The sequence below is a fragment of the Scyliorhinus torazame genome, chromosome 17, assembly GCF_047496885.1.
Source record: "Scyliorhinus torazame isolate Kashiwa2021f chromosome 17, sScyTor2.1, whole genome shotgun sequence".
In the NCBI taxonomy this organism is placed as follows: domain Eukaryota; kingdom Metazoa; phylum Chordata; class Chondrichthyes; order Carcharhiniformes; family Scyliorhinidae; genus Scyliorhinus; species Scyliorhinus torazame.
In genome coordinates this window covers 172,739,690-172,767,157 of record NC_092723.1, presented here as the reverse complement: position 1 = coordinate 172,767,157, position 27,468 = coordinate 172,739,690, and the positions used below count along the sequence as shown (strand labels likewise).

Below are 27,468 nucleotides of genomic sequence, written 5' to 3'. Positions count from 1 at the left end.
ACTGGCCAAGTAAAGAGAGAAAAAGCTGCTGAACCTCGATGGCCAATTTGTTTCTGTGTTCCGTATTTACATATTTTGTTAAACACTCACGGGAGCTCAATGCAGGAAACATTCAGGTCTGCTACTGGGGATCAATTCTTTGAGGCATTATGACGATGCTTCATATTACGATATAAAAATAGAAAAGTTCTGGAAACGCCATTGTGTAGAGAGCAAGATTAAAATGTTCAGTATGATGTTTCCTTGGTGAAGTATCTTTTACAAAATACCAGTCTGTTCTCTTTTCAGAGACTGATTGGCCTGCCATGCATCACCAGATTTTCAGTTGTTTTTATGCCCCATTTTTAGTATTGATGGTTTTCCTTTTTATTTATTTGTCCAGACTGGTCTATGTGCAACTTCTAGAAGGTTACGGAGGCACTCGCTGTACCCTTGGCTCAGTAACTGAGCATACTTAAAGACATGAATGAATTTTTGCATCGCAAGCTGGCCAGCTCTCAGACCCCAGTAATCTCATAGCTGCAGTGTCTCAGCTCCCAGGATCAGATCATATTTCCTTCAAGGTTTTCAGGGTAAGCTTAGCAGCCCATTGAGGAATGGAAGGGTTCACAGCAGTATAACACAATGTTCTTGATTAGTTCATGCTGCAGGGGTCTTAGCTATCCATTCCCAGTACAAAATCTTGCAATGCCAAACTGGGGCAACCTGCTCTCAACTTGTGCAACTTCTGAACTCCTCGGTGTTCTGAATTGGATCCAGGTGCCCCAAGTTTGTTTTGCAAGAGTGTGACTTTCATCCTGCCAGTCAGAACTGGTCTGAAATCAGGGGCTGGATTCTCTGTTTTCATCCCAACTGTGGCCTTTTACTCCAGGAAAACTGGCGTCAGAAGGCCACAGATTCACCGTCTTGCAGGGGGCTAGCAGGCAGCCATCGATACGCTCCCGCACTTCCGGGTCAGATGCCGCGCATGCACATGGCGATGGCCTCCAACGGCCGCGTCGTGCTCCATGGTGCACTCAGCCCGCCAGGACCTGGACCGCCGTCATAGTGCCCCGCATCGGCCGCTCTCCCGAGCTGGACCGCCCGCACGCATAGCCCCCAGTACCGAATGAGGCCCCCCCTGCCCTCTGATTGGCCCTCCCTCGACTGTGGCGGCCCTGGACTGATCCACAGCCGCCTCGCGAGTTTCCCGAACAGCAGGACCAGATTGGAACCTCGCCGCCGGGAATTCGGCCGGTCGGCGACGGGGAATAGCGGGACGGGCCTCAGGCAATGGACTGAGGCGGTGATTACTCGGCGGGGCGTACTCCCCAAATCCGTCGCTTTTCAGAAGGCGGAGAATAGTGGAACAGGCACTGGTCCCGATTTCGTGCGGGAAAACAGATTCTCCGCCTTGTCGCCGAACGCGATTTCAGCGTCGGGCTGCAGAGAATCTAGCCCCAGGTGTCAGAGTTTGCCCCACAGCGCAGCCCAATTCCCAGTGCCCACTCTTTCCACCAATGGAAAGAGTTTAACCCTATCTACTCATCACGAGAATGGTACCAGGGATGAGGAACTGCTGTTACATGGATTCCCTGGAGAAGTTGGGATTGTTTTCTTTGGGGGAAGAGGAGGTTCAGACGGGGTGTTCAAATATCATGATGGGTGTGGACAGAGTAGATCGAGAGAAACTGATCCCATTGCTGGAAGGATGGAGAACACAAAGGGCAGAGATTTAAGGTAATTGGTAAAGGAAGCAATGGTGACGGGAGGAAAAACATTTTCCACACAGCGTGCGGTTAGGATCTGGAATGTGGTGCCCGAGAGGGTGGTGGAGGCTGTCAAGAGGAAATTAGACTGTAATCTGAAAAGGAAGAGTGTGCAGGGTTACAGGGGTAAAGTAGTAGGTAGGTGAATCGCTCTTTCAGAGGGCCAGCACAGAAACGATGGGGTTAATGGCCTCCTCCTGTGCTGTCCCTATTCAATGCTCCCCCATGTTGTGCAGCACCTTCGCCCAAAGGGTGTCCTGCTCTTATATCCCTTCAGCATGAGACTATTCAGTGTTCCCCCAGTGTGAGATCATTTTATATGTACAATACTCTTGCCAGCTGTGTTTCAGTGAGTGGCCCTCTATCCGCCCAGTCAGAATGTCACACTACATAGCACAAAATCAGGGTTGGCATTCCAGTGCAGTACTGAGGGAGTGCTACACTCTCTTTTAGATAAGACGTTACACCAAGATCCCATCTGCACAATTGTAGCCATAAAAGATGCCATTGCATTGAAAAGGAGGCACCTTGGTCCTTGGGCTATTTGTCACTCCGTGGCTATGCACAACTTGGCTGCCACATTCAACATTCCCTACGAGTCAAAGTATTTAATTGGCTGGAACACACTTTAGGACATCCTGAGATAAAAGAACAGAAAATACTCGATCTGTTTGTTGAAAACAGAAACAGTTAACGCTTCAAGTCCAATATGACTCTGTCAAAGCTGCGAGACCTGCTGTGTTTCTTCCCCCCCCCCGTTTCTATTACGGATCCCCAGCATCCGTATTATTTTACTTTTATTTTGGATATCCTGAGGTTGTGAACGATGGGAGTAGGATTGAAAGTTCTTTCTTTGGAAGCAGACGTGTATGAAGGGTGGTTAGTGAACTGGATTTCTGAATTTTCTAAACCTGTAAACACTGTGACATAGAATCACAGAACGATACAGTGCAGAAGAGGCCCTTCGGCCCATCCGAGTCTGCACTGACACATGAAAAGCGCCTGGCCTACCTAATCCCATTTTCCAGCCCATAGCCAAGTGCTGAACAACTGGACCGAAATACATTGTGGGTTCTTCCAGGCTCCCTCAACTGCAGTGGGAATCCAGGGGAACCTACGGAGGGGACCGTTTTTTTGTCCATCCATGGGAGTTTCACTCACCTCTAGCCAATTGGCACTTTGGAGAGACGAGTGTGGAATATCAGGGAGAATTTGGTGAACCTTTGGGAAGGCTGGAGTGCACATCATCACTTTTCGCAAACATATTTTACAGATAGGGATGTGTTCATGCACGTTATGAGAATCTTGTGTTTGTAAACAAATGAAGAAAGTAAAGTTAACAAAAGATTTTTCAGGTAGATATTACTCCTTCATTGGAATTTCTAGTTGTGAAGAACAGTCAGCTCACCTGGATGGAATCCTACTACCAAACTAGGCCGAGAAGCTCGACCTGACTCCACCATTGTCTCCCAATACATGTGGTACAGCCCCTTCCAGCCACTCAGGTACACCCGACGCCTGCCAGCGTAAGACTCCAAGGGAGGTCGGAGACTTGGCCCTTCCACCACCTCGGGCCCAATCATGACAACCTCAATCCCTTCATTTCCTGGGAACATACGAGCAAGTTCATCGTAGTCTGTGGGTCTGGCATTAAGGGTCTCAGTGTGAGAGGCGCCAACGACATGAATGGTGATGGGCCTTTCCAATGGGTCAATGCTGAAGCTGTGCAGGGCTAATCCAATAGTAACTGGCCTTGCCTGAAAGTCAGTGGTCACTCGTCTGATGGATTCCAAAAGTTCCTCATCTTCAGGCTGTGGTTTGCCTGCGTTTTCCCACAATAGCTTCATGTACTTACAGTTCCCAATTGCATTTAGTTTGGTGTCGAGTTCCTCTTGCATCAAGAACCAAACATCCCAGCTCTTCACCTCGGATACTGCTTTTGTCCAGTTCCCACTCGGAAAAGGAATGTCACCTGGACAGTAAATGACATGGAACAAAATTTAACTCGCAGAGTTTAAAATTGAAAGACCTCAACAACTAGCAGATTACACAGGGTTTTGACAAATATTGATGGAGGAGCTGAGCATTTTTAATGAACAAACAGTTCCAATTTTAATTAGGAGGGTTAATGATTGAGGCCACTTTTTCAAAAGATAAATGATTTACTCTCCTAGACCCACAAATCAATCTCCTCCCAATAAGGCGGCCTATCAGTTTGATCCACCCCCCCCCCCCCCCCCAAACAGGCCGCCCCCTGACCCTTCCACGCCGATGTCCCGCCGGCTGAGAGCAGGTGATCCTAGGCCTTTGTCACTCTTGTCATGCCCAGCTTCTAGAACTGCATTTAACTATTTAAAAAAGGGACACTGATGAACGGTTAAGATGGCTGCCAAGGGCGTCAGTTGAGATTTGCAACATCAACACAGACAATCGAGCTTCCGGAAAGTTCTAAATTGAATTATAACAGGTGGGGGGGGGGGTGTCCACCTTGAATGGACACGCCTAAACAACACCTCTTTGTGGAATTCACACCGGCCATTGTCGAAGTTCCCCCCCAAAAAATGTAAATAGAGCCCTAGACTTTGTGACTCCAGGTTTGCAATGCAACAAAGAAAACCTGACAAAACCAGTTATCCACACGCTGTGTAAAAGACCACCATTTACCGTCTATCGAATATCAATGCCTGTTGACTATGTGATCAAAACTGGTTCTCTGATCCTGCAAACCACCTTCTGTTGTACCTCAATGGCAGTTGGTCATGTGATTGAAACTGGTTTCTGATACTGAAATCATTTTATCCCAGAACTCAGATCAGACCTGAGGCAGTCAGCAGGATAAGAAACAGCTGCAGAGAAAACCTGTGCCACATTTGCCTTTCAAGAACCAAGAGGCTTAAACGTCTTTTAAAAGCCTCCCCCTCCCCACCCAATTCAGAATCTAGTTCACCTGTAAAGAAATTGGAAATCCTGATATAACAGCCATGAGTGTCTAGCTATAGGACCTGATGAACAGTCTTCTCTGAAAGGGAACCCTGCAGTTGATCCAGATATCTGGGGCAGGATTCTCTAATCCCGCGGCAGAGTGTCCGCGCTATCGGAAATGCCTACAGGGGGCCAACATGGCACTGGAGTGGTTCATGCCGCTCCAGCTGCTGATCCCGGCGTGAACTGGGCGCCGCGGGATCCGCGCATGCCAACGCGCACATGCGCAGTGGCTTCCTTCAACGTGCCGGCCCTGACGCAACATGGCGCAGGACTACAGGGGCCGGCGCGTAAGACAGGAGGCCCCCAGCCAGGGAGGACGGCCCGCCGATTGGTGGGCGCCGATCGCGGGCCAGGCCTCATCAGAGGCCCCCACCCCCCAGGCTGGGGCCGGACCACCCTCCCCCCCAGGCCACCCTCCCGACCCTCCCACGCCGAGGTCCCACCGACTGAGAGGTGTGTACGGCGGCGGGTGGTCTCGGCGTTTTCACGCCGGCCGCTCGGCCCATCCCGGGCCGAGATTTGGCGGGCCAGCCGCCAATTCTCCGCTCTGAGGACAATCGTGTGCCGGCATCGGGGCGGCGTGGCGCGATTCGCCCCGGTCACGGGGATTCTGCGGCCCGGCCCCGGGCTGAGAGAATCCCGCCCAGGATCCCAGTTACCGGAACTTATCTAAAATACAATTCCAGGGCGGAAAAGCTTTGTTATTCACTGGGCTCCCAGAGGCTGAGGATGAGAGCCAAAAGAGCAGCCGCCAACCCAACTGGGAAAATAGAAGTCCGTGATCAGTGCAAACAAATGAGTTGTTGGCTATCCGTTTCGCTTAATACTTTTAGAAGTGCACGATCTTCTTTAATTATCATTTTCTACAGTGTGTGGTGTGTCAATGAAGCAGCGTTTGGACCTTCGGGGCAAGTGTCTGAATAAACCCATGAAATTCTGCTGCTGGTACTTTTAAGTTGACCACACACTAGCTGGGTTTAGAAACACAAGTCTACATTTTCAAAAACAAAGCACATTGGTGACAGACAGAAAGGAAGGGAGTTAGGGGTTAACTTTAATCTTCCTCCCCTATCTTTTCCAGAACATGTTTAAATTAGCCAACGCACCCACCGATTGGGCCTTTCCCAGCCATTATTTGAAGTTTGTTCTGATCCTCCCTAACCGTCTGGGTGAAACTTATTTTTTTAACCGCTGGAATTATATATACTGGGAAATTAATATCCTTCCAATGGGAGAAGGCAGCCAATGCTTAGGATGATGATGGATTGGCTTCCCCGGCACCCCTCTGGCATTCCCGGGATTTCCTCTGCTGATCGTGGAATTTGCTTTCCCTGTTTGGGCGGGGAACGCGACGTTAGCTCTCCTCCCCAGTCACCCTTTCCCACTTGATTCTGATCACTTCCACTACCCGTCTCCAGAATCCATTGGCTCTTCCTGGTGTCTGCTTCCACGGGCTGGGGCCTGCCCCAGTTCCTAGTTCGTGTGGTCATTTTTCTACTCTGGGCCTCGCAATGGGCAGTTTGTCAAACGAAAGGAGTATTCTAACCCAGGCTTCGGAGCCTGCTGGTAGCGTTGTAGTATCACGACATTTACCATTTATGATAAGTCTTCTTAAGTTGCACATCATTCCCTGGATGAATCGCCGATTGCAGACACCCAATAATATCGTGTACAAATTGTTGCTAAGAGGTACAGGAATAAGCTGGGCCGACACTCACTCCTCCCTCTCCTTGATTCCGATAGGCAACAACCATTTCACTGCATCCCTCGATAGAACATTCTAGACTGGATGGGCAAAATGTGTTGTATTGACTCCATGACGGGCACATCAATAAAAGGGGACATCACAGACGTTCACGCGCAACTTCTCACCTTACTGGGCTATCTGTTAGATTGCTGATCTCTTGTCCCATTTAGCAATTCGCCCTTATTCACAAAATACCATTCAAACTCTGTCAGAAATGAGAAGCCTGGGCCAGAATTCTCCGGCCATGCGGCGGCGGCAGGATTCTCTGATCCCTCCGGCAGCCCACCCCCACCCTCGCGTTTCCCGACGCCGTCGGTTGGCTTCGATGGGAGTTCCCGTTGACAAGCAATGGGAGCAGAGAATCCCGCTACCAGTGTACAGCACGCTGCCTTCCGCCAACGAGAAATACGTCGAAGGGTGGGCAAAAACTCCCGCCCCTGATATTTGACATCATTATCTTAGAATCAGACCGCACAGCGAGAGGCCACACAAGCCATTGTGCTGTGCTCACGTTGTCCAATTTGTCCCGCTCCCTGCTGCTTTCCCTCAATAGCCCAGCGTTTTTCCCTTTTCCGACTATCCAATTTCCCTTCTGAAAATTACTTCAGGTGGTTTTATTTCAGATGATAACAACTGGAACTGCTTAAAAATAAGAAATAAAAACTCCTCATCTCCCATCTGGCTCTTCTGCCAGGGTTCTGGGAATCTCACAGCAAAGGGCCGAGAACATTCTCTCGCCTTAACATTCGAACGCCGGCAGAAATTAAAGCAGCATTCGCAGCCTGATCTATTTGTGGAGAGGGATTTAGTGCCTGCTTCAAAAAATTCAAACCATGCTGAGCAGACCTTTCAGTACCTGTGAACACCAGCCACTCAACCAGCCTGTCAACCGCTGCCCATTTTAATTTCTTGCATAGCTTCTTGTGTGCCGGCCAGCTCGCACGTTGGCATTCCGTCCCGCAGTAATAGACATTCTGACATCTGCAATTCCAAATGGCCATGGGAGTCATTAGCAATTCTTCCTGGACTTTGCTCAATTAACTACTTCCGACATTTTGCAAGAAACATACCCGGCTGCCTTCCTGCTGAACCATGCTCCGTACCACATTGGTAACCTTGCTGGACTAGAAATCTGCTTTAATATTCCTAAAGCGAGAGTTCAAATCCCCACTGGGGGTTTCATATTCAATTAAATGCATCTAATAGCTTTTTGGTGGTAGAGGACTTAAATATCGCTGAAAACAAGAGGCATGTCGAAGCTTTTGGTCTTGCACTCATCAGAACACATCGCAAGAATACCAAGAGTAAAAAGAACAACCATTTATAGTTTAGGAGAAGAGAGTGCTGATGTGTTGGCAAGTGGACACTGATTGGTAGAGGTATTGACATAGAATCCCTACAGTGCAGAAGGCCCATTGAGTCTGCACCGACCCTTCGAATGAGCACTCTACCCATATCCACTCATCCAACCACCCCTCCCTACCCCGTAACCCCATAACCTAACCTGCACTTCCCTGGACACTAAGGGGCAATTTATCATGGTCAATCCACCTAACTGGTACAGCTTTGGACTATGGGAGGAATCCGGAGCACCCGGAGGAAACCCACGCAGATGCGGGGAGAATGTACAAACTCCACCCAGCCACCCAAGATTAGAATGGAACCCGGGTCCCTGGCGCTGTGAGGCAGCAATGATAACCACTGTGCTGCCATGCTGCCCATATGCCATGAGCGTGCCGCTCATGGAGAGTCCACCAGTTAACTGATGCGCAAACTGCCAGGTTTTGTTTAAATCCAAACTTGGCAGGTTTATTCGGATTGGTCGAAGCATTGCCCTGGGGAATGAACATAGCATGGCTGTTGTGTTGCCTATTTTGTTCAAGTGAAACAAGCGCAATGTGTGTACGTTATGCGTGCAGACAGAAAGAACAGTTACACACATTGCACCTGTTTCAACTGAAAAAAAAAAAAATAGGGTGACAGCCATTCTCTGGTTCATCCCTCAGGGCAATGCCTTGGACTTAATAAACCTGACATAAAATGCTAGTCTCTTCAATAATAATCTACCAGACTGTCGTTAAAAACCCAACTGGTTCACCAATGTCCGACAGGGGAGGAAATCTGCCATCCTTAACTGGTCTGGCCTACATGCGACTCCAGACCCATAGTTCTGTACTACCAAAAAGCTAGTAGATTTATTAATTGAATGGGTCGACTCTCAACTGCCCACTGAAATGGCCAATTCGGAAATGTATTTCTTTCCTGTTCCTGTAGATCTCTCCATGAGATTGTTCATTCTCAGAGTGAAAGACAAATACTTTTGCTCAAGTTTCAACTGCTCTTATTTGGCCACGCATTGATTCCAATTTCAAGGGCATTTCCCCATTCCCACTTGTCAGTTTCCTGAACGATGGAGATTAGAAATGCAGTAACTAGGGGAAAAAGGAGAGAATGCACAAGTTGCCAATCTGTCGATGTTCTGACCCGAGTCACTCAATGGGATTCACCCTTTCCCTAAATTGCCGCCACTTACCTTTTGCAGCGTCGAAGAGCCCTGGGATCTGACAGAGTCTCCGGAAGCTTCTTGCACTCTGCGCAAAACTTAAACGTGTCCTCCATCTTCTGGAACATCTCCCGATACGTGCGGATTCCAAAGTCCGCAGCGGGTTTCCTCCCCTCCAAAGCTGCCCTGTGCCGGCACAATTTCAAAAAAACAAAAAGTCGAGCTTTTCGAATAGAAACCTCGCCGCATCCATCTCTCGACAGCGATCCAAAAACCGACTCAAGGACAATTGGATGCACAAGGTTTTCCATCAAACAGATTTCCAGATGCGGTGCATTTTAATTGGGTAGAGAGTGGAAAATAACGTTTCCGCAGGGTCTCAGTTTCCAACACTGACCAGAGCAGCAAAACAGAATTCAATCAGATAAAAGTGAATTACTGCGGGTGCTGGAATCTGAAACCGAAGCAGAAAATACTGGGTAACCTCAACAGGTTAGTCAGCATCGATGCAGAGAGAGAGAAGAGAGCTAACGTTTCGAGTTTGGATGGCAACTTTGACAAAGTCTCCGTTCTCTCCAGAGCATCATTGAATTCCTACAGGTCAGGAGACCATTCGGCCCATCGAATCTGCACTAACCCTCTGAAAGAGCACCCTACCTTGCCCCCACTCCCTCGCCTATTCCCGTAACTCGATAGCCCAGCTAACCTGCACATCTTTGGACAATAAGGGGCAATTTAGTGCGGCCAATCCACCTAACCTGCACGTCTCTGGACTGTGGGAGGAAACCGGAGCACCCGGAGGAAACCCCACGCAGGCAAGGGGAGAACGTGCAGACTCCTCACAGGCTCTCTCCACCGAGGCTGTCAGACCTGGTGAGAATGCCCAGCATTTTCTGCCTTTGTTTCAGGAAATCAATAAACGTGTCGCACAATCACCAGAGTTGCAATCTACATCTAAACACGGACTGTTATTTTGCAGCACATGGAAGGTAACAGAAGGAGTGTTTCACCTGTAATCGTCATAGCTTTGCATATTTAACTTGGAAAGGATGACTTTGGAAAGTCCTGGAACATTGTAGTCCATGGCAACAAACCCAAGTGCATCCGTGTAGACACCAGCAGCATCGGGGGCGTCAGGCTTCTTCCTGGTGGAAGGTCTTTTGATGACTTTAGGCCGCGACATGGTGCCGGTCTCCAATAGCACGCCTGGGAAAAACACAGCTCAAAAATATTAGAGTTAAAGTTGCTTCATGGCTGAGTTTGGGGTCACCTGTCCTAATACTTCCTTAAGATTTCGGTATCAAAATCTGTTCGGTGATCACCCCTGTAAAATGTTTAGCTATGTTAAAGGCACTATGTATAAATATTGTGGTGAAAATGTCACGTTACTTTGTGCCTTCCTGATTCAGTTCCTACTGCGCTTTGGCGAAAGAAAAATGTCCCCATTTTGACACTAAATTAGCATTTTCGCTCTGAAAGACATCACTCCTGACCCTGCAGTTCTCCTGCGGTACTGCACCAGGGTGTCGGCCTCGATTTTTGTGCTCAAGGCTGGAGGTCCTGGAATCAGTAGTCAGGAGGAGTGTCGTTGTCGCGGAGATTTGCGTAAGCTATCCGACCACGGTAGATATGTGGCCATACGTATATAAATGTTAAAGATTGACCAACCTGGCCCATCATGCTTTGAAACATACAGAGCCGCGAGCCTGATGGGAAATGGCTTGTTTCCCTTCACACTGTTGAACTCTGAAAATACTTTTGAAGAGTAAATGGATATGTATCAGCAACCACGTCTAAAGGGATTCAAAATGGACCTTGGAATTCTGGGAAGACAGACATGGGTATGTCCCTCAACGTCCCTGAGACTTGATAAACTAACCATTAACTAACAGCCGAGCACTCAGGACAACTGCCCACTTGGCCGATCTGAACTGGGATGTGTCAAAGACAATCCAAAACGGAGGATCCGCCCACAACTCAGCAGACGCTGATTTAAACTGCGCGGCCCATAACCTGCTGGCTCCCCAGGGTCGGATTTTGGGGGCGGGGGGTGGGGGTTACACCAACGATGCGCTGGGGGATCCCTCGCGGACATTCCCAGGTCAGGGTTTACGCAGCAATTCTTCAGAAACGCTCCAGGGTGCATAGAACATAGTACAGTACAGCACACTATAGGCACTTGGGCCGACGATGTTGCACTTATCCTACTCTACCATCAAACTAACCTACACCCCTTCAATTTACCGCTGTCCATGTGCCTGTCCAAGAGTTGCTTAAATGTCCCTAATGACTCTGACTCCACCACCTCTGCTGGCAGTGCATTCCACGCACTCACCATGGCGCCGAGGTCTCAGGTTCGATCCCGGCTCTGGATCACTGTCCGTGTGGAGTTTGCGTGGGTTTCGCCCCCGCAATTACCAAGGGACAGCAGCGCAATGGCTCAGACACTGGTGTGAAATGGTGATTTAAAGTGTGTCTAATAATACTCTGTTCAGCACAGCTGCACAAACAGAGACCACTGCAGAGAGACACCTGCGAGGAGGATTTTCATTCCATTTTATTGGGGCAAGAGTTACTCTTAACACAAGGAACACTTGGCAAACATGGACTATGCATAGAGCAATAGGAGCTTCAGGCATCTCCAACCACACACATCACATAACTCAAACACACACACACACAAAAACACACCCACAATGCAGAATACAAACACACACTACAAAACGCACAACACAAATATAAAAACATATACACAACACAAAAACATACACACACACACACACATGCACAACACAAAATGCAAGAACACACAAAGCACACAACATACAAACACATACATGCACACATAACACACACATGTTCAACACACAAAAAACACAAACACAAGCCCCACACACAACATAAACACAGTCACACAACACATACAAACAACATGGTACGGTACAGGGTGGACGGTAGCCCAGTGGTTAGCACTGTTGCTTCACAGCTCCAGGGTCCCAAGTTCGATTCCCCGCATGTTCTCCCCGTGTCTGCGTGGGTTTCCTCCGGGTGCTCCGGTTTCTTCCCACAGTCCAAAGACGTGCGGGTTAGGTAGATTGGCCATGGTAAATTGCCCTTAGGTTAGGTGGGGTTGCTGGGTTACGGGGATAGAGTTGGCGGTGTGGGCCTAAGTAGTGTGCTTTTTCCAAGTGCCGGTGCAGACTTGATGGGCTGACCGGCCTCCTTCTGCACTGTAAATTCTAATTCTATGAACACACCCACGAACACATACAACACACAAACAAATCAAACTCACACACTACACATTACACAAGGCACACACATCCGCACACATGCCCCCTCATAGCCCACGAGGGTGGCAGCACTGACGAGGTGCCCAACTTTCCCTGCCCTGTTTTAACCTCATCAGGGAATCATGAAGTTGTCCTCCACAAACTCAATTTTGCCACCTTCTTGTCGATAATAGTCATCTACTGGAAACAGACAGGTTACCAAAACTTTAAATTGATAATCATGTAAGAGTTTACAGAGCAGAGAGAGAGAAAGAGAGGAGTGAGGCCCACATTGTGGGTTCAGTTCCTGCACCGGCTGAGGTTATTCATGAAGGCCTCGCTGTCTCAACCCTGCCCCTCGCCTGAAGTGTGGTGATCCTCAGGTTAAATCACCGCCAGTCAGCTCTCGCCCTCAAAAGGGGAAAGCAACCTTTAGTCCTGGGGGACTGTGGTGACTTTTATTACCTTCACCCAGGTACCTTGAAGCCTCAATGGTTCATTATCAGTCACAAAATCAATTATATTCAGAACTTTCAATCAGGCACCATGATGTAGCTTGGCTGATTCCTAGTCAGATCCTTCCTGAACGCCTGCAAGTCTCACTCCTTTCACATGTTGCCTCCCCAGGTGCTGTGGTGGTGGGGGGGGGGGGGGGCAGAGACTGTTGTCCACCTCCTTGTGGAATGAGCCTTTGCAAAGAAGGTCTGGAGAGAGAGAGAGAGAGAGAGAGGGAGAGAGAGGAGGCGGTTTTTGATGAGGTTCTTCCCGAGCAGCTCCATGACTCAGGACTCTGTGCGCTATGGATAGTTCCCTGGGACACCCACCGAGATAAACAACTGGTGCTGGAGGATCATCCACTCTGTCTCTTTGGTCTTCACGAAACCCGCTGATCTTCCAGGTCAAATAACTGTCCTCAGCCAAGTGTTGCAGACTGGCACATTCCAGGGTCCAGGACTAATCATAGAATTTACAGTGCAGAAGGAGGCCATTCGGCCCATCGAGTCTGCACCGGCTCTTGGAAAGAGCATCCTACCCAAGGTCAACACCTCCACACCCTATCCCCATAACCCAGTAACTCCACCCAACACGAAGGGCAATTTTGGACACTAAGGGTAATTTATCATGGCCAATCCACCCAACCTGCACATCTTTGGACTGTGGGAGGAAACCGGAGCACCCGGAGGAAACCCACGCACACACGGGGAGGATGTGCAGACTCCGCACAGACAGTGACCCAAGCCAGAATCGAACCTGGGACCCTGGAGCTGTGAAGCAATTGTGCTATCCACAATGCTACCGTGCTGCCTTAAGTGCTGAGGGAGGCAATCACACTTGAGGCAGCCGCCGAGAGGCGCAGTGGGGAAAGGCCACTGTTTGAAGGCCTTTCAGGCATTATACACCGAGAGCTTTAAAATTTGTGGAACGCCTTGGCTGTATGCCGGATAGGGAATGTATATTGTAAATATCTAGAGTATTGAGGCACCTCAGAGTGGAACAGGCTGTAGGATGGGAAGTTACATTTTACTGAACTCTGTAGTTTTCCAAGTTAAAATGTTTTGTCCGCGCTCTCTGTGCCTGATGTGCAACATGTATTGTAAATATCAAGAGTATTACAAGGAAATAAAAGCACCTACGAATGGAATGCACTGTTTGGAGACAAATCAAACCTCACTGCACTTTCTGTAATTTTCAAGTTGATGCGTTTTGTGAAGTACTTTTATTATTAAGGTATATTTTTGGAAAAGTAAACTTCAATTCCGTGCTTTGATTTTACCAATTGATGAGTCTGCAGAAGCCTGGGCACAATTACACCTCAAACGCAGGTAACACACTTCCGGAGAATACATGGAAAATAGAAGGCCATTCGGCCCTTCGAGCCTGCTCCGCCATTCATTATGATCATGGCTGATCATCAAGTTCAATACCCTGATCCCGCCTCCGCCTCCCCCCCCCCCCTCCCCTCGCATCCATTGATCCGTTTACGGCGAGAGCTGTATCTAATTCTATCTTGAAATTACACAACGTTTTGGCCGCTGCGGTACAGAATTCCACAGATTTACCGCTCTCTGGGTGAAGAAATTTCTCCTCACCTCAGTCCTAAAAGGTTTACCCCTTATCCTCACACTATGACCCCTAGTTCTGGACTCCCCCCACCATCGGGAACATTCTGTCTGAATCTAACCAGTCTAAACCCGTTAGAATTTTTCACAATTGCCTGATTGCACCCTCGGAAGAAACTGCACGCTCCTGATATCAGTTCAACCCCCGTAATAATCAAGCAATACCTCAGCTAAGCTGGTGTCTACACTGTATCCTGCGCTGGTACAGACAGGTCTTGTATCCGTGGCGGGAACACGATGAGGATACTGTTCTTAATTCATCCTACCTTGTCTGTTACTAAGGTTGCAGTGATTCGTGTTCTGTGTTCTACCTGTTTTGCTTTGGTACCTATATTTTGTTGTTGCGATATTTGTAAAAATGTAAAAATCCAATGAAAGTATATATTTTTTAAACTGCCGTCTGCACCAGTTTAAGTAGCCCCAGGTATCGGTTTCAACTAACTCGCAGCCGCACTGGTTCACCCGAGTCAGGGTCATTTGTGGCAGTGTTAAATGTGTCAAGAAACATTGAGAAAGTAACAGTTTGCCTCCAGTCTGTGCCACCCTGCACTGGCTGAGGGGTGGGCGGTGTTACATCACTGACGTGGGAAAGAAATGCATTTCTCTCGCGTCTTCCGTGACCTCAGGACGTCCCAAGGCGATTTCCAGCCAATGAAATACTTATGGAAGCGTAGTCAGAGTAGCGATGCAGGAAACACCTATTTGTGCACCGCAAGATCCCAAAGCAGTGAGATGAATGACCAGCTATTGGTGAATGGACCAATATTAGCCAGGGTGCTGCAGAGAATTCTCCTGCTCTCTTTTTGACACGACGGCTCGGGGTCCCTCACCTGAGGGACAGCCAGGTCGACATCTCATTCCAAAGACCGCACCCTCCAGCAATGTAGCACTCCCTCAGGACTGCACTCAGTCCAGATTTTTTTTTTGGCGTTGCTGAAACCTCCTGGACTTGAATCCGCAAATTTCTGGCCCCAAGACAAGAGCGCAGCCCACAAAGCACCATGAGGTCAGACATTTCAGTGATGACCTAAATAACAATTCATGGAAAATATTTGCACACCAATGAGATAAAGCTATTCCAGACACATTTCAAGGTGCTGGACTGTGCTTGATGCCTGTAAATAATTTCCGGACTCGATAACATTTGGCAGACGCTCCATAGATTTGTTGAGGCAGCAAATTCGGGCTGATGCTGAATTCTGGAGACTGTTCGAAGCTGTGACTAGAGCTAATCCCAGATTCATTCCAGAGAACCATCTTCCACTTGAACCATTTGGATACACCTGCCCCACACTGTGAACCCGTGTTGCATTCTACATTTCAAACATTCATTCAGCATTAACGTTGGGAAGCTGGCTTGTGCCACGACTATTTTAAAAGACCGGCCTATAAACATGGCCAACTGTTTCCCAGGCGTTATTGGGCCTAAGCATGGAAAATGGTGGGCAGCATCTCCAGCCAGAAATTAACACTCAGTACATTGGGAAATTTTTTATTAACGTTTCCTCCACTCACATCAAAGGCTTCAAGCAACAATGGAATTGAGGGTAGCAATGATCATGAGGGCACGAGGGGAGTGAGGGATCGAGGGCACGAGGGGAGTGAGGGATCGAGGCCACGAGGGGAGTGAGGGATCGAGGCCACGAGGGGAGTGAGGGATCGAGGGCACGAGGGGAGTGAGGGATCGAGGGGAGTGAGGGATCGAGGGCACGAGGGGAGTGAGGGATCGAGGGGAGTGAGGGATTGAGGGCACGAGGGGAGTGAGGGCATGAGGGGATTGAGGGCACGAGGGGAGAGGGATTGAGGGCACGAGGGGAGTGAGGGATTGAGGGCACGAGGGGAGTGAGGGATCGAGGGCACGAGGGGAGTGAGGGATCGAGGGCACGAGGGGAGTGAGGGATCGAGGGCACGAGGGGAGTGAGGGATCGAGGGCACGAGGGAGTGAGGGATCGAGGGCACGAGGGGAGTGAGGGATTGAGGGCACGAGGGGAGTGAGGGCATGAGGGGATTGAGGGGATTGAGGGCACGAGGGGAGTGAGGGATTGAGGGCACGAGGGGAGTGAGGGATTGAGGGCACGAGGGGTGTGAGGGATTGAGGGCACGAGGGATTGAGAGCCCGAGGGAAATGAGGGATTGAGAGCCCGAGGGAAATGAAGGATTGAGGGTATGTGGGGAGTGAGGGAATGAGGAAATTGAGGGCATGGGGAATGAGTGGTAAGGGTAGTGAGAGCATCAGAGTGAGGAACTGAGAGAGCGGGGGGTGAGAGCATGAGGGGAGTGATGGTTTGAGTACGAGGGGAATGACAGATTGAGGACATGAAGGGGTGACAGCACTAGGGTAGTGAGGGCATGAGAGAAAATAGGGATGTTGATAGTGAGAGCTTGAGGGGAGTGAGGGATTGAGGGCACGAGGGGAGTGCGAGCATGAGTGAGTGAGGGATCGAGAGTTTGAGGGACTGAGAGTTTGAGTGAGTGAGGGCACAGAGGAGTGAGGGCACAGGGGAGTGAGTAAGTGAGGGCACAGGGGAGTGAGTGAGGGCACAGGGGAGTGAGTGAGTGAGGGCACAGGGGAGTGAGTGAGGGTACAGGGGAGTGAGTGAGTGAGGGCACAGGGGAGTGAGTGAGTGAGGGCACAGGGGAGTGAGTGAGTGAGGGCACAGGGGAGTGAGTGAGTGAGGGCACAGGGGAGTGAGTGAGTGAGGGCACAGGGGAGTGAGTGAGTGAGGGCACAGGGGAGTGAGTGAGTGAGGGCACAGGGGAGTGAGTGAGGGCACAGGGGAGTGAGTGAGTGAGGGCACAGGGGAGTGAGTGAGTGAGGGCACAGGGGAGTGAGTGAGTGAGGGCACAGGGGAGTGAGTGAGTGAGGGCACAGGGGAGTGAGTGAGTGAGGGCACAGGGGAGTGAGTGAGTGAGGGCACAGGGGAGTGAGTGAGTGAGGGCACAGGGGAGTGAGTGAGTGAGGGCACAGGGGAGTGAGTGAGTGAGGGCACAGGGGAGTGAGTGAGTGAGGGCACAGGGGAGTGAGTGAGTGAGGGCACAGGGGAGTGAGTGAGTGAGGGCACAGGGGAGTGAGTGAGTGAGGGCACAGGGGAGTGAGTGAGGGCACAGGGGAGTGAGTGAGTGAGGGCACAGGGGAGTGAGTGAGCGAGGGCACAGGGGAGTGAGTGAGCGGGGGCACAGGGGAGTGAGTGAGTGAGGGCACAGGGGAGTGAGTGAGTGAGGGCACAGGGGAGTGAGTGAGTGAGGGCACAGGGGAGTGAGTGAGTGAGGGCACAGGGGAGTGAGTGAGTGAGGGCACAGGGGAGTGAGTGAGTGAGGGCACAGGGGAGTGAGTGAGTGAGGTCACAGGGGAGTGAGTGAGTGAGGGCACAGGGGAGTGAGGGAGTGAGGGCACAGGGGAGTGATGGGAGAGGGCACAGGGGAGTGAGGGCACAGGGGAGTGAGGGCACAGGGGAGTGAGGGCACAGGGGAGTGAGGACACAGGGGAGTGAGCACAGGGGAGTGAGGGCACAGGGGAGTGAGGGAGTGAGGGCACAGGGGAGTGAGGGCACAGGGGAGTGAGGGCACAGGGGAGTGAGGGCACAGGGGAGTGAGGGCACAGTGGAGTGAGGGCACAGGGGAGTGAGGGCACAGGGGAGTGAGGGCACAGGGGAGTGAGGGAGTGAATGAGGGCACAATGGAGTGAGGGCACAGGGGAGTGAGGGCACAATGGTGTGAGGGCACAGTGGAGTGAGCGGGTGAGTGAGGGCACAGTGGAGTGAGGGAGGGCACAATGGTGTGAGGGCACAATGGAGTGAGGGCACAGTGGAGTGAGGGCACAGGGGAGTGAGCGGGTGAGTGAGGGCACAGTGGAGTGAGGGAGGGCACAATGGAGTGAGGGCACAGTGGAGTGAGGGCACAGTGGAGTGAGGGCACAGTGGAGTGAGGGCACAGTGGAGTGAGGGCACAGTGGAGTGAGGGCACAGTGGAGTGAGGGCACAGTGGAGTGAGTGTTTGAGGGAGTGAGGGCACAGTGGAGTGAGGGAGTGTGTGCACAGGGAGGGTGGGGGTTGGTTTTCGCGGAGTGGGGATTGAGTACACAGTGGCACTGGGAGATGAGGACAGTCAGGGTTTGCATTTACTTTCCCAACAGAAGGTTTTGCATAAATTAATCCTCTGCTCCCTGGTCTTGTGGAGATGCGTTAAGCGCTCGCTGTTAACGACCAGCGCAATGTCTCCCTTTTCCCCAGTGCATTCCCCTGGTCAGGGACCCCGTGTTCATTGCAAACTGTCAGCAAGCCCCTTACCGGGATCAGCACTCTCCCAGCGTTAATCCAGGGACACAATTAGACCCGCCCGACGCCAATTAGTCGTTTCAAAACGGCATTCCATGTCAAAAAAAGTTTTATTCATTATTTATTGCGAGAATACTCGCGGAGCACATTTTATACTCAATACTCCACATCAAACAAACACTGAAATACAACTTTGTGACAAGGGGGCATATTTGGCCCCAGATGTATAATTATAAACTTGCCTGAAATATTTTGAAACTGATCAAGATGAAATGGGTTGGATTCTGGGGAAATTAAGTTGAAACTGCCGGAGATGCTCAGAAACCCGCTTTGCTGCATTTTCTGTTGAAAGGTCAGCTAGCTGGGCTATCTGCTGAAACCTTTCCTGCTTTTCCTTCTGTTTCTCGTCACAAGCAAAAGATTTAAACTCGGGAGGAAGGGTAGGGAAGATGTTGGGGCTCCTGATTAGAGCCCAAACGAAAGGGGAACGATTGCACACAAAAAAAAACGGAACGTGGGACAAATTGCATCAAACTTACAAACATACAAAATTTGCCACTTACCTGCTCTGCGTCTCGATCCTCGCCTGTCCCAATGTTGAATGGAAAGTCCGGGGGGGGGGGGAGGGTTTGGTCATTTCAGGAGTGCAGCATTCTCCTGAGGAATGTACCTCTCCCACCCCCCCCCCCCGCCCCCAAAACACATCTCCACACCGATTGGGCAACAAGAGTGAGAAAGATGCAGGTTTCTCCAGCGAGTGACCAATGGTGACTCGCCCCTGGGTCTGATGTGCAGCGGCAGTGTCCAGAATCCCAGCTTGGGGAGTGAGCCACATTGATATTTCAGTTCCAAACACACTGCCAATGTGCAAAGTGTTGTCCAGAGCCTGTTCCACAACAGTGGTCAGTTTAACACAACATGAACTGCAGCTTTTTAAAAAAACAGCAATGAATATATCACAGAGGGAAAATGTTTCTATGGGTGAAGTACATTTTCACTTTCCAGCTTAATTGGCACCTTGGTGGCAGGTTAGCGCTATGGCTTCACAGCGCCAGGGTTCCAGGTTCGATTCCTGGCTTGGCTCACTGTGAGGAGTCTGCACGTTCTCCCTGTGTCTGCGTGGGTTTCCACCGGGTGCTCCAGTTTCCTCCCACAAGTCCCGAAAGACGTGCTATTAGGTAATTTGGACATTCTGAATTCTCCCTCTGTGTACCCGAACAGGCACCGGAATGTGGCGACCAGGGGCTTTTCACAGTAACTTCATTGGAGTCTTAATGTAAGCCTACTTGTGATAATAATAAAGATTATTAATGTTACAGGAATTCAATATAGGGGCGATATTGAGTTTGAAATCCGACGGTGAACTTAAGATTTTCTCTACCTTTTGAAAATAACCCACTCTGATTACCCACTGTGCCCAGTGATTAGCACTGCTGCTTCACAGCTCCAGGGTCCCAGGGTCAATTCCAGCCTCGGGTGGCTGCCTATGTGGAGATTTACTTCCCATGTCTTCGTAGGTTTCCTCCTACAGTCCCACAAAGATGTGCCGGTTAGATGGATTGGTAATGCTAAATTGCCCTTAAGCGTCCCAAAGGTTAGGTGGGGTTACTGGGTTACGCGGATAGGATGGAGGCGTGAGCATAAGTAGGGTGCTCTTTCCAAGGGCTGGCACAGACTTGATGGGCCGAATCTGCACTGTAAATTCTATGATTCTATATGGAAACATACAAAATAGGATTAGCCCATTCAAGGGTAATCCTCCCTCGCTGATGGCACAGTTCTGAGGAAGCGCAGCACTGTTGAAAGTGTCATGGGAATGTCCCTTTTAAGAAATGTATTTGTCTTATCACATGGCTTCAGTGATGTCATTGTGTGGGTGGAGCTGGGCTGTGGCTCTGGGTTCGTTTTACTTTCGCTTTGGTTTGGGGGTTGTTTTGTGGCCCCTGCGGTTTTATTTTCATTTTTGAGTTTGAACTGGTTTTGTTCTGCCCAGGCCTCATTTGGAGCATTGCATACAGTTCTGGTCACCACATTATCATAAGGAAGTGGAAGCTTTGGAGAGAGTGCAAAGAAGGTTCACCGGGATGTTGCCTTGTCTCGGGAGTGTTGGCTATGAGGAGAGGTTGAATAAACTAGGATTGCTTTTACTGGAAAGATGGAGGCTGAGTGGAGACCTGATCGAGATCTACAAAATTACGAGAAGCATGGACAGGGTGGACAGTCAGAGGTTTTTTCTAAGGGTGGAAGTGTCAATTACAAGGGGGCACAGGTTCAAGGTGAGAGGGGGAAAGTTGAAAGCAGATGTGCAGGGTACGTTTTTCACACAGAGATTGGTGGGTGCCTGGAACACGCTGCCAGAGGATGTGGTGGAAGCAGACACATTAGCAATATTTTAGAGGCATCTGGATGGACACATGAATAGAGAGGAAATAGAGGGATACGGACCGAGTAAGGGCAGAAGGTTTTTTTAGTTAGGGCATCGTGATCAGCACAGGCTTGGAGGGCCGAAGGGCCTGTTCCTGTACTGTACTTTTATTTGTTCATACGCCTTTAGATTCTAAAAATCTGTCTACTTCCTTCTTAAATATAAAAGCAAATTACTGCTGGAATCTGAAACAAAAACAGAAAATACTGGACAATCTCAGCAGGTCTGACAGCATCAGTGGAGAGAGAAGGGAGCTAACGTTTCAAGTCTGAATGATTCTTCATAAAAGCTTTGATTGTCCAGTATTTTCTGTTATTCTTCTTAAGTGTCTTGGCCGCCACAGCCTCTGTTGTAGAGAATTCCAGAGGTTCACCACACTCATGAGAAAATAATTCTCTTCATCTCAGTCTACCCCATATCCCGAGACTGTGATCCCTTGTTCTCGAGCCCCAGCCAGAGGACACAACAAACCTCCATCCAGTCTGTCTCGCCTTGTCAGAATTTCATACATTTCAATGAGATCCCCTCCCATTCTGCAAAATTCCAGTGAATATAGGCCCAGTCAACCCAATTTCTCCTCATACAACAATCCGGCCATCACAGGAATTACATTGCAAAACAATCCAAGACTTTTCACAAAGACATGATTGTGCAGGATTGACACCAAGTCACAATGTTAACTGATGGCCAAAAACTTTGTCAAAGAGATAGGACTTTGGAAGCATCTCAAAGGGGAACATAAGATTGAGGGTCAGAGAGATTGAGGGACAGAATGCTGGAGTTCAGGGGAAAGACAGCGGAAAACACCATCTTCAGTTGTGGAGCAATTAAAATCGGGGTGATCGGGGGCCCAGAATTGGAGGAATGCAGAGAACTCAGGGGGCTGGAGGAGATTACAGAGCTAGGGCTGGGCAGGTCATGGATTTGAACACAAGGATGAGAATTTAAAATCGAGATCTTGGTAGTCTAGGAGACAAATTCATGAAACAAGGCAGGATTTTCCCATAATTTGCACTATGAATCCATAGGATTCCTACAGTGCAGAAGGAGGCCATTCAGCCCATCGATTCTGCACCAACCATCCAAAAGAGCACCCGACCTACATCCACTCCCCATCTCCTACCCCTGTAACTCCACCTAACCTGCACATCTTTGGACACTTAAGGGACAATTTATCATGGCCAATCCACCTAACCTGCACATCTTTGGGCTGTGGGAGGAAATCAGAGCACCCGGAGGAAACCCACGCAGACACAGGGGGAACATGCAAACCACAGGGGTCATCTGAGGCCGGAATTGAACCCGGGTCCCTGGCACTGTGAGGCAGCAGTACTAACCACTGTGCCACTGTACTGTGGAACATAAACCCCAGCACAGAGTAGTTGGACCAAACGGCCTGCTTTTGAGCTGTAAATTCAATACTTCCCCAGCGACAGATGGTAGTAGAATTGCTACTTAGCCCAAAGTCGCTCCCACTTTTTTGTAAATTCAGATGGACGGAATGTTAGATTGCCTGCCCTAGCTAATAACATAAGAAATAGAAGCAGTTGAGCCTGCTCCACTATCTAATATGATCATTGCTGGTCGTGGGATTCATCTCCAGTTTCCCACCCACTCCCCAAACCCGCTAATTTCGCAAGAGGCCAAATCTGTCTCTCAGACTTCAATATATTCAGAATATATCCACCACCCTCTGAGGTAGAGAATTGTAAAGATTCACAACCCTTTGAAGAAGTAATTTCTCCTCAGCCCCTATTCTGAGGCTGTGTTCCGGTTGCTTAGATCCCTGACCAGCGGAAACAAACTCTCAGCATCCACCCTATCAAGACCCTTCAGGATTTTGTAGGTCTCAATGAGATTGCCTCTTGTTTTCTAAGATCCAGAGACTAAGCCAAATTTAGTCAGCCTCTCATCACGGGACAACTCCCTTACCCCAGGGACCAATTAGTTCATAACATATAGGTGCATAATTAGGCCATTCAGCCCATCGAGTCTGTTCTGCTATTCTATCATGGCTGATACTTTCCTCAGCTGTTACCTACAATGCTACAGACCAAGAGCTGGATTGCGAAATCAGCAGAGCACCTCCTCCCTAGAACACATGACCTAGGAGCGGGAGTAGTCAATTTAGCCTCCCAGCTTAAACACTGTCAATATGTGGAGATGCCGGCGTTGGACTGGGGTGAGCACAGTAAGAAGCCTTGCAACGCCAGGTTAAAGTCCAACAGGTTTGTTTCAAACATGAGCTTTCGGAGCGCTGCTCCTTCCTCAGGTGAATGAAGAGGTATGTTCCAGAAACATATATATAGACAGATTCAAAGATGCCAGACAATGCTTGGAATGCGAGCATTTGCAGTTAATTAAGTGTTTACATATCCAGAGATAGGGGTAACCCCAGGCCTTTGGACCCATGGCAAAGAATCACTGAAACGACTACACGATGACATCAATAAATTCCATCCCACCATCAGACTCACCATGGACTACTCTCCAAAATCAGTTGCCTTCTTGGACACACTCATCTCCATCAAGGACGGTCACCTCAGCACTTCGCTTTACCGCAAGCCCACGGATAACCTCATGGCGAACGGCAAAGGCTGATGGGAAAGTCAGCCAACAAGACAAAAACCAGTAGCTGCAGGTTGGCTGTGTATTTACCTCTGGAAAGGCCAGACAATATCGATACCAGCAACCATCAGCATAACAAAGTAGCAGCAATCTGCATACTGATGAGCAATCCCCGGGAACAATAAGCAACATTTAGACACACAAAGCAAAACCAGACTCTTCGGCGCCAGCAGGAACCTACACAAAAGGAGGTGAACGAGCACCTCAAGACCGCCCATTGATCAGGGAACCGCTCCAGCATTGGAGAAAATCGAACCAAGCGATTGGGACAAAGTCCAATCACTTGGGACCAGGTACAGGGTTCACCCCAAAAGGCGGGAAGCCCCTGGGGACTATAAGAATTGAGCCCCAAGTTCAAATCGCTCTCTTCTTCTCCACCTCTTTGCTCTCTTCACGCTCTTCTTCCTGCCCGGGTCACCCAGCAATAACGAACCAACATTGACCGTGACCGGAGCAGTGAAGATCGAAATCGTAAGTCTTAATTCAACGCTCCCTACGAGATAGGCGCTCCTAGCTACCAATCTGTACCAACTTCGAATCGCGCAGGCTCAGAACCCGAAAGAAAGGCCATTTGTTCCCTTGACCTGGTGGGCCAGTTCAAAGTTAAGCATAGGCCTGTTAGTAGTAGAAGTAGCTTAGACGTAGAATTTGTGCATGAGTAGTGATTACTGTGTCTAATAAATGTGCTTTGATTTAAATCTTACTAATCGGTGTATTGGGTTATTGATCATTACTCGGACTTGAACCTCGTGGCGGTATCATAAAGATACCTGGCAACTCGAGAGCAAAGGTAATAAAACAGAGCAATTGAACTAAGGCAAAATCAGCAACAACGTGAGAACACCACCCACCAGGTATGCAGTACATACTCATGCGACTCGGCCAACGTTGTCTACCTCATACGCTGCAAGAAAGGATGTCCCGAAGCATGGTACATTGGCGAGACCATGCAGACGCTGCGACAACGAATGAACGGACATCGTGTGACAATCACCAGGCAGGAATGTTCCCTTCCAGTCGGGGAACACTTCAGCAGTCAAGGGCATTCAGCCTCTGATCTCCGGGTAAGCGTTCTCCAAGGCGGTCTTCAGGATGCGCGACAACGCAGAATCGCCAAGCAGAAACTTATAGCCAAGTTACGCACACATGAGTGCGGCCTCAACCGGGACCTGGGATTCATGTTGCAATACATTCATCCCCCACCATCTGGCCTGGGCTTGCGAAATCCTACCAACTGTCCTCGTTTGAGACAATTCACACCTCTTTAACCTGGGGTTACCCCTATCTCTGGATATGTAAACACTTAATTACCTGCTAATGCGCGCATTCTAAGCATTGTCTTGCATCTTTGAATTTGTCTATATATATGTTTCTGGAACATATCTCTTCATTCACCTGAGGAAGGAGCAGTGCTCCGAAAGCTAGTGTTTGAAACAAACCTATTGGGCTTTAACCTGGTGTTGTAAGACTTCTTACTACCTTCAATGTGATCATGGCTGATCCCACCCTGGCCTCAACTCCACCGTCCTGCCTGTTCTCCATAACCCTTCAACCCATTACCAATTAAAGATCTGTCTAATTCTCCTTAAATTTACTCAGTGTCCCAGCGTCCACCACACTCTGGGGTAGCGAATTCCACAGATTCGCAACCCTTTGGGCGAAGTAATTTCTTCTCAAATCGGTTTTAAATTTGCTACCTCTTATTCTAAGATTATGACCTCTCGTTTTAGAATGCCCCACAAGAGGAAGCATCCACTCCATGTCTACTTTATTCATACCTTTTAGCATCTTTTATACATCAATGTGTTCTCCCCTCATTCTTCTAAACTCTCGAGAGTATAGGCCTAAACTGTTCAATCTCTCTTCGTATGACAAACCCCTCATCTCGGCAATCAATCTTGTGAACCTCCTCGGAATTGCCTCCAATGCCACTACATCTTTCCTCAAATAAGGGGACCAAAACTGTGCACAATACTCCAGGTGTGGTCTCACCAATGCCTTGTATAGTTGCAACAATGCTTACCTTTATACCTCAATTCCTTTTGCTATAAATGGCAACATTCCATTTGCTTACCTTATTATCTACTGTACCTGTACGCTCGGCGTCTGTGATTCATGCACAAGGATACCCAGATCCCTCTGCTTGGAGCACCCCAAAGTCTCTCCCCATTAGATAATAAGTTACCGTTCCATTTTGTCGACCAAAATGCATGACCTCACACTTTTCCACATTAAACTCCATCTGCCACATTTTGGCCCACTCTCTTAACCTATTTATATCCATTTGCAAGGTTCTTATTTCCTCATTGCAACTTACTGTCCCTGTCATGTGAGAGTACCTTTAAGAAATGTGTGTTTATAAATGGGGGTGTATATAAATATCTGTAGCGAGAGTACCTTTAAGAAATGGGTGTTTATTACTGCAGTGATGTCAGAGAGTGGGTGGAGCTGGGCTGTCTGTCAGCTTTTTACTTTCACTTTAGGCTTTTTGCTGCAGGGTGGGTTTGGTTTCATTTTAGTTTTGGAGAAGCTGCAATCACAGCAGGATGTGTGTGAATCTCTGCAAGCTTATGAATGTCCATCTGCTGATTTCAACGTGGTAACTGTTCTCAGTAGTGAAGTTAAGCCTGATGTCTTTCTGTAAAAAGGTGTTTTTAAGTCTTATGGAATTTAAAAGGGAAACTTAAAGGATTACTTAGTGTTGTAGTCTTTGGGGGTCGTATTTGAATTAATGGTTGCTAAGATGTTCACTGTATGTTTTAAAAAGGTTAACTTGAGTTCATAAACATTGAGAATAAACATTGTTTTGCTTTAAAAAATACTTTTCCATTTCTGCTCTACCACACCTGTAGAGTGGGCCGTGTGTTCCCCATACCACAATCTAGTAAAAGTTGTGGGTCAGGGGAACTCCATGATACACTTTGGGGCTCTCTAAACCCTGGCCCATAACAGTCCCATCTATTTTTGTGTCATCTGCAAATTTGGCTATAGTACCTTTATTCCCTGTATCCAAGTTGTTAACATCGATTGTAAATAGCTGTTGCTTGCTCACCTAACCTATCTATATCACTTTGCCCCTCTCTGTGTCCTCCTCACAGCTTACCTTTCCACCTAGTTTGGTTTTATCAGCAAACTTTGATACATTATCCACTGTTTCTTCATCGCTAATACAGATTAAAAACAGCTGAAGCCCCAGGAATGGTTCTTGTGGCACTCCACTATTCACTGCCTGCCAACTTCAAAAATCCTTCCTTATGCCCACACTTTGTTATCCATTAACTAATCCTTTAATGTCAATACATTACCACCAATTCCATGGGACCTTATTTTGCTAATTAACCTTTTGGACAGCACCTTATTGAATGCCTTTTGGAAATTCAGGTATACTACATCCACTGGTACCCCTTTATCGACCCTACTGTTAAGACTTCTTTAATAATAGATTCCAGCATTTTCCCAACAACTGATATCAGGCTAACTGGTCTGTCATTCATTGCTTTCTCTCTCTCTCTCTAATCGCCCCCTCCCCCACTCTTTCTTGAAACGTTGTGTAACATTTGCTAACTTCCAATCAAGTGGGACTGTTCCTGAATCTAAGGAATTTTGGAAAACCATAACTAGCATATCCACTATCTCAATAACTAAATAAATAAATAATCTTTATTGTCACAAGTAACTGTGAAAAGCCCCTAGTCGCCACATTCCGGCGCCTGTTCGGGTACACAGAGGGAGAATTCAGAATTCTCAGCTGGTATGGGAATTGAAC

The 27,468-nt window shown here is 48.7% G+C and overlaps 1 protein-coding gene across 1 annotated transcript in view; it reads right to left on the bottom strand.

Moving 5' to 3' along the window:
- Positions 1-19,270, bottom strand: part of LOC140394416 (putative protein MSS51 homolog, mitochondrial) — a 53,005-nt gene extending 33,735 nt beyond the window's left edge. Inside the window, exons 1-5 of the mRNA XM_072481669.1 lie at positions 19,213-19,270; positions 9,994-10,189; positions 9,014-9,169; positions 7,337-7,461; positions 3,157-3,720 (exon numbers count right to left, since the gene is read on the bottom strand). Coding sequence (XP_072337770.1) covers positions 3,157-3,720; positions 7,337-7,461; positions 9,014-9,169; positions 9,994-10,166 — 1,018 coding nt within the window. The 5' untranslated portion in view covers positions 10,167-10,189; positions 19,213-19,270. The remainder of the gene's footprint in view (positions 1-3,156; positions 3,721-7,336; positions 7,462-9,013; positions 9,170-9,993; positions 10,190-19,212) is intronic.
- Positions 19,271-27,468: the final 8,198 nt, after the last annotated feature.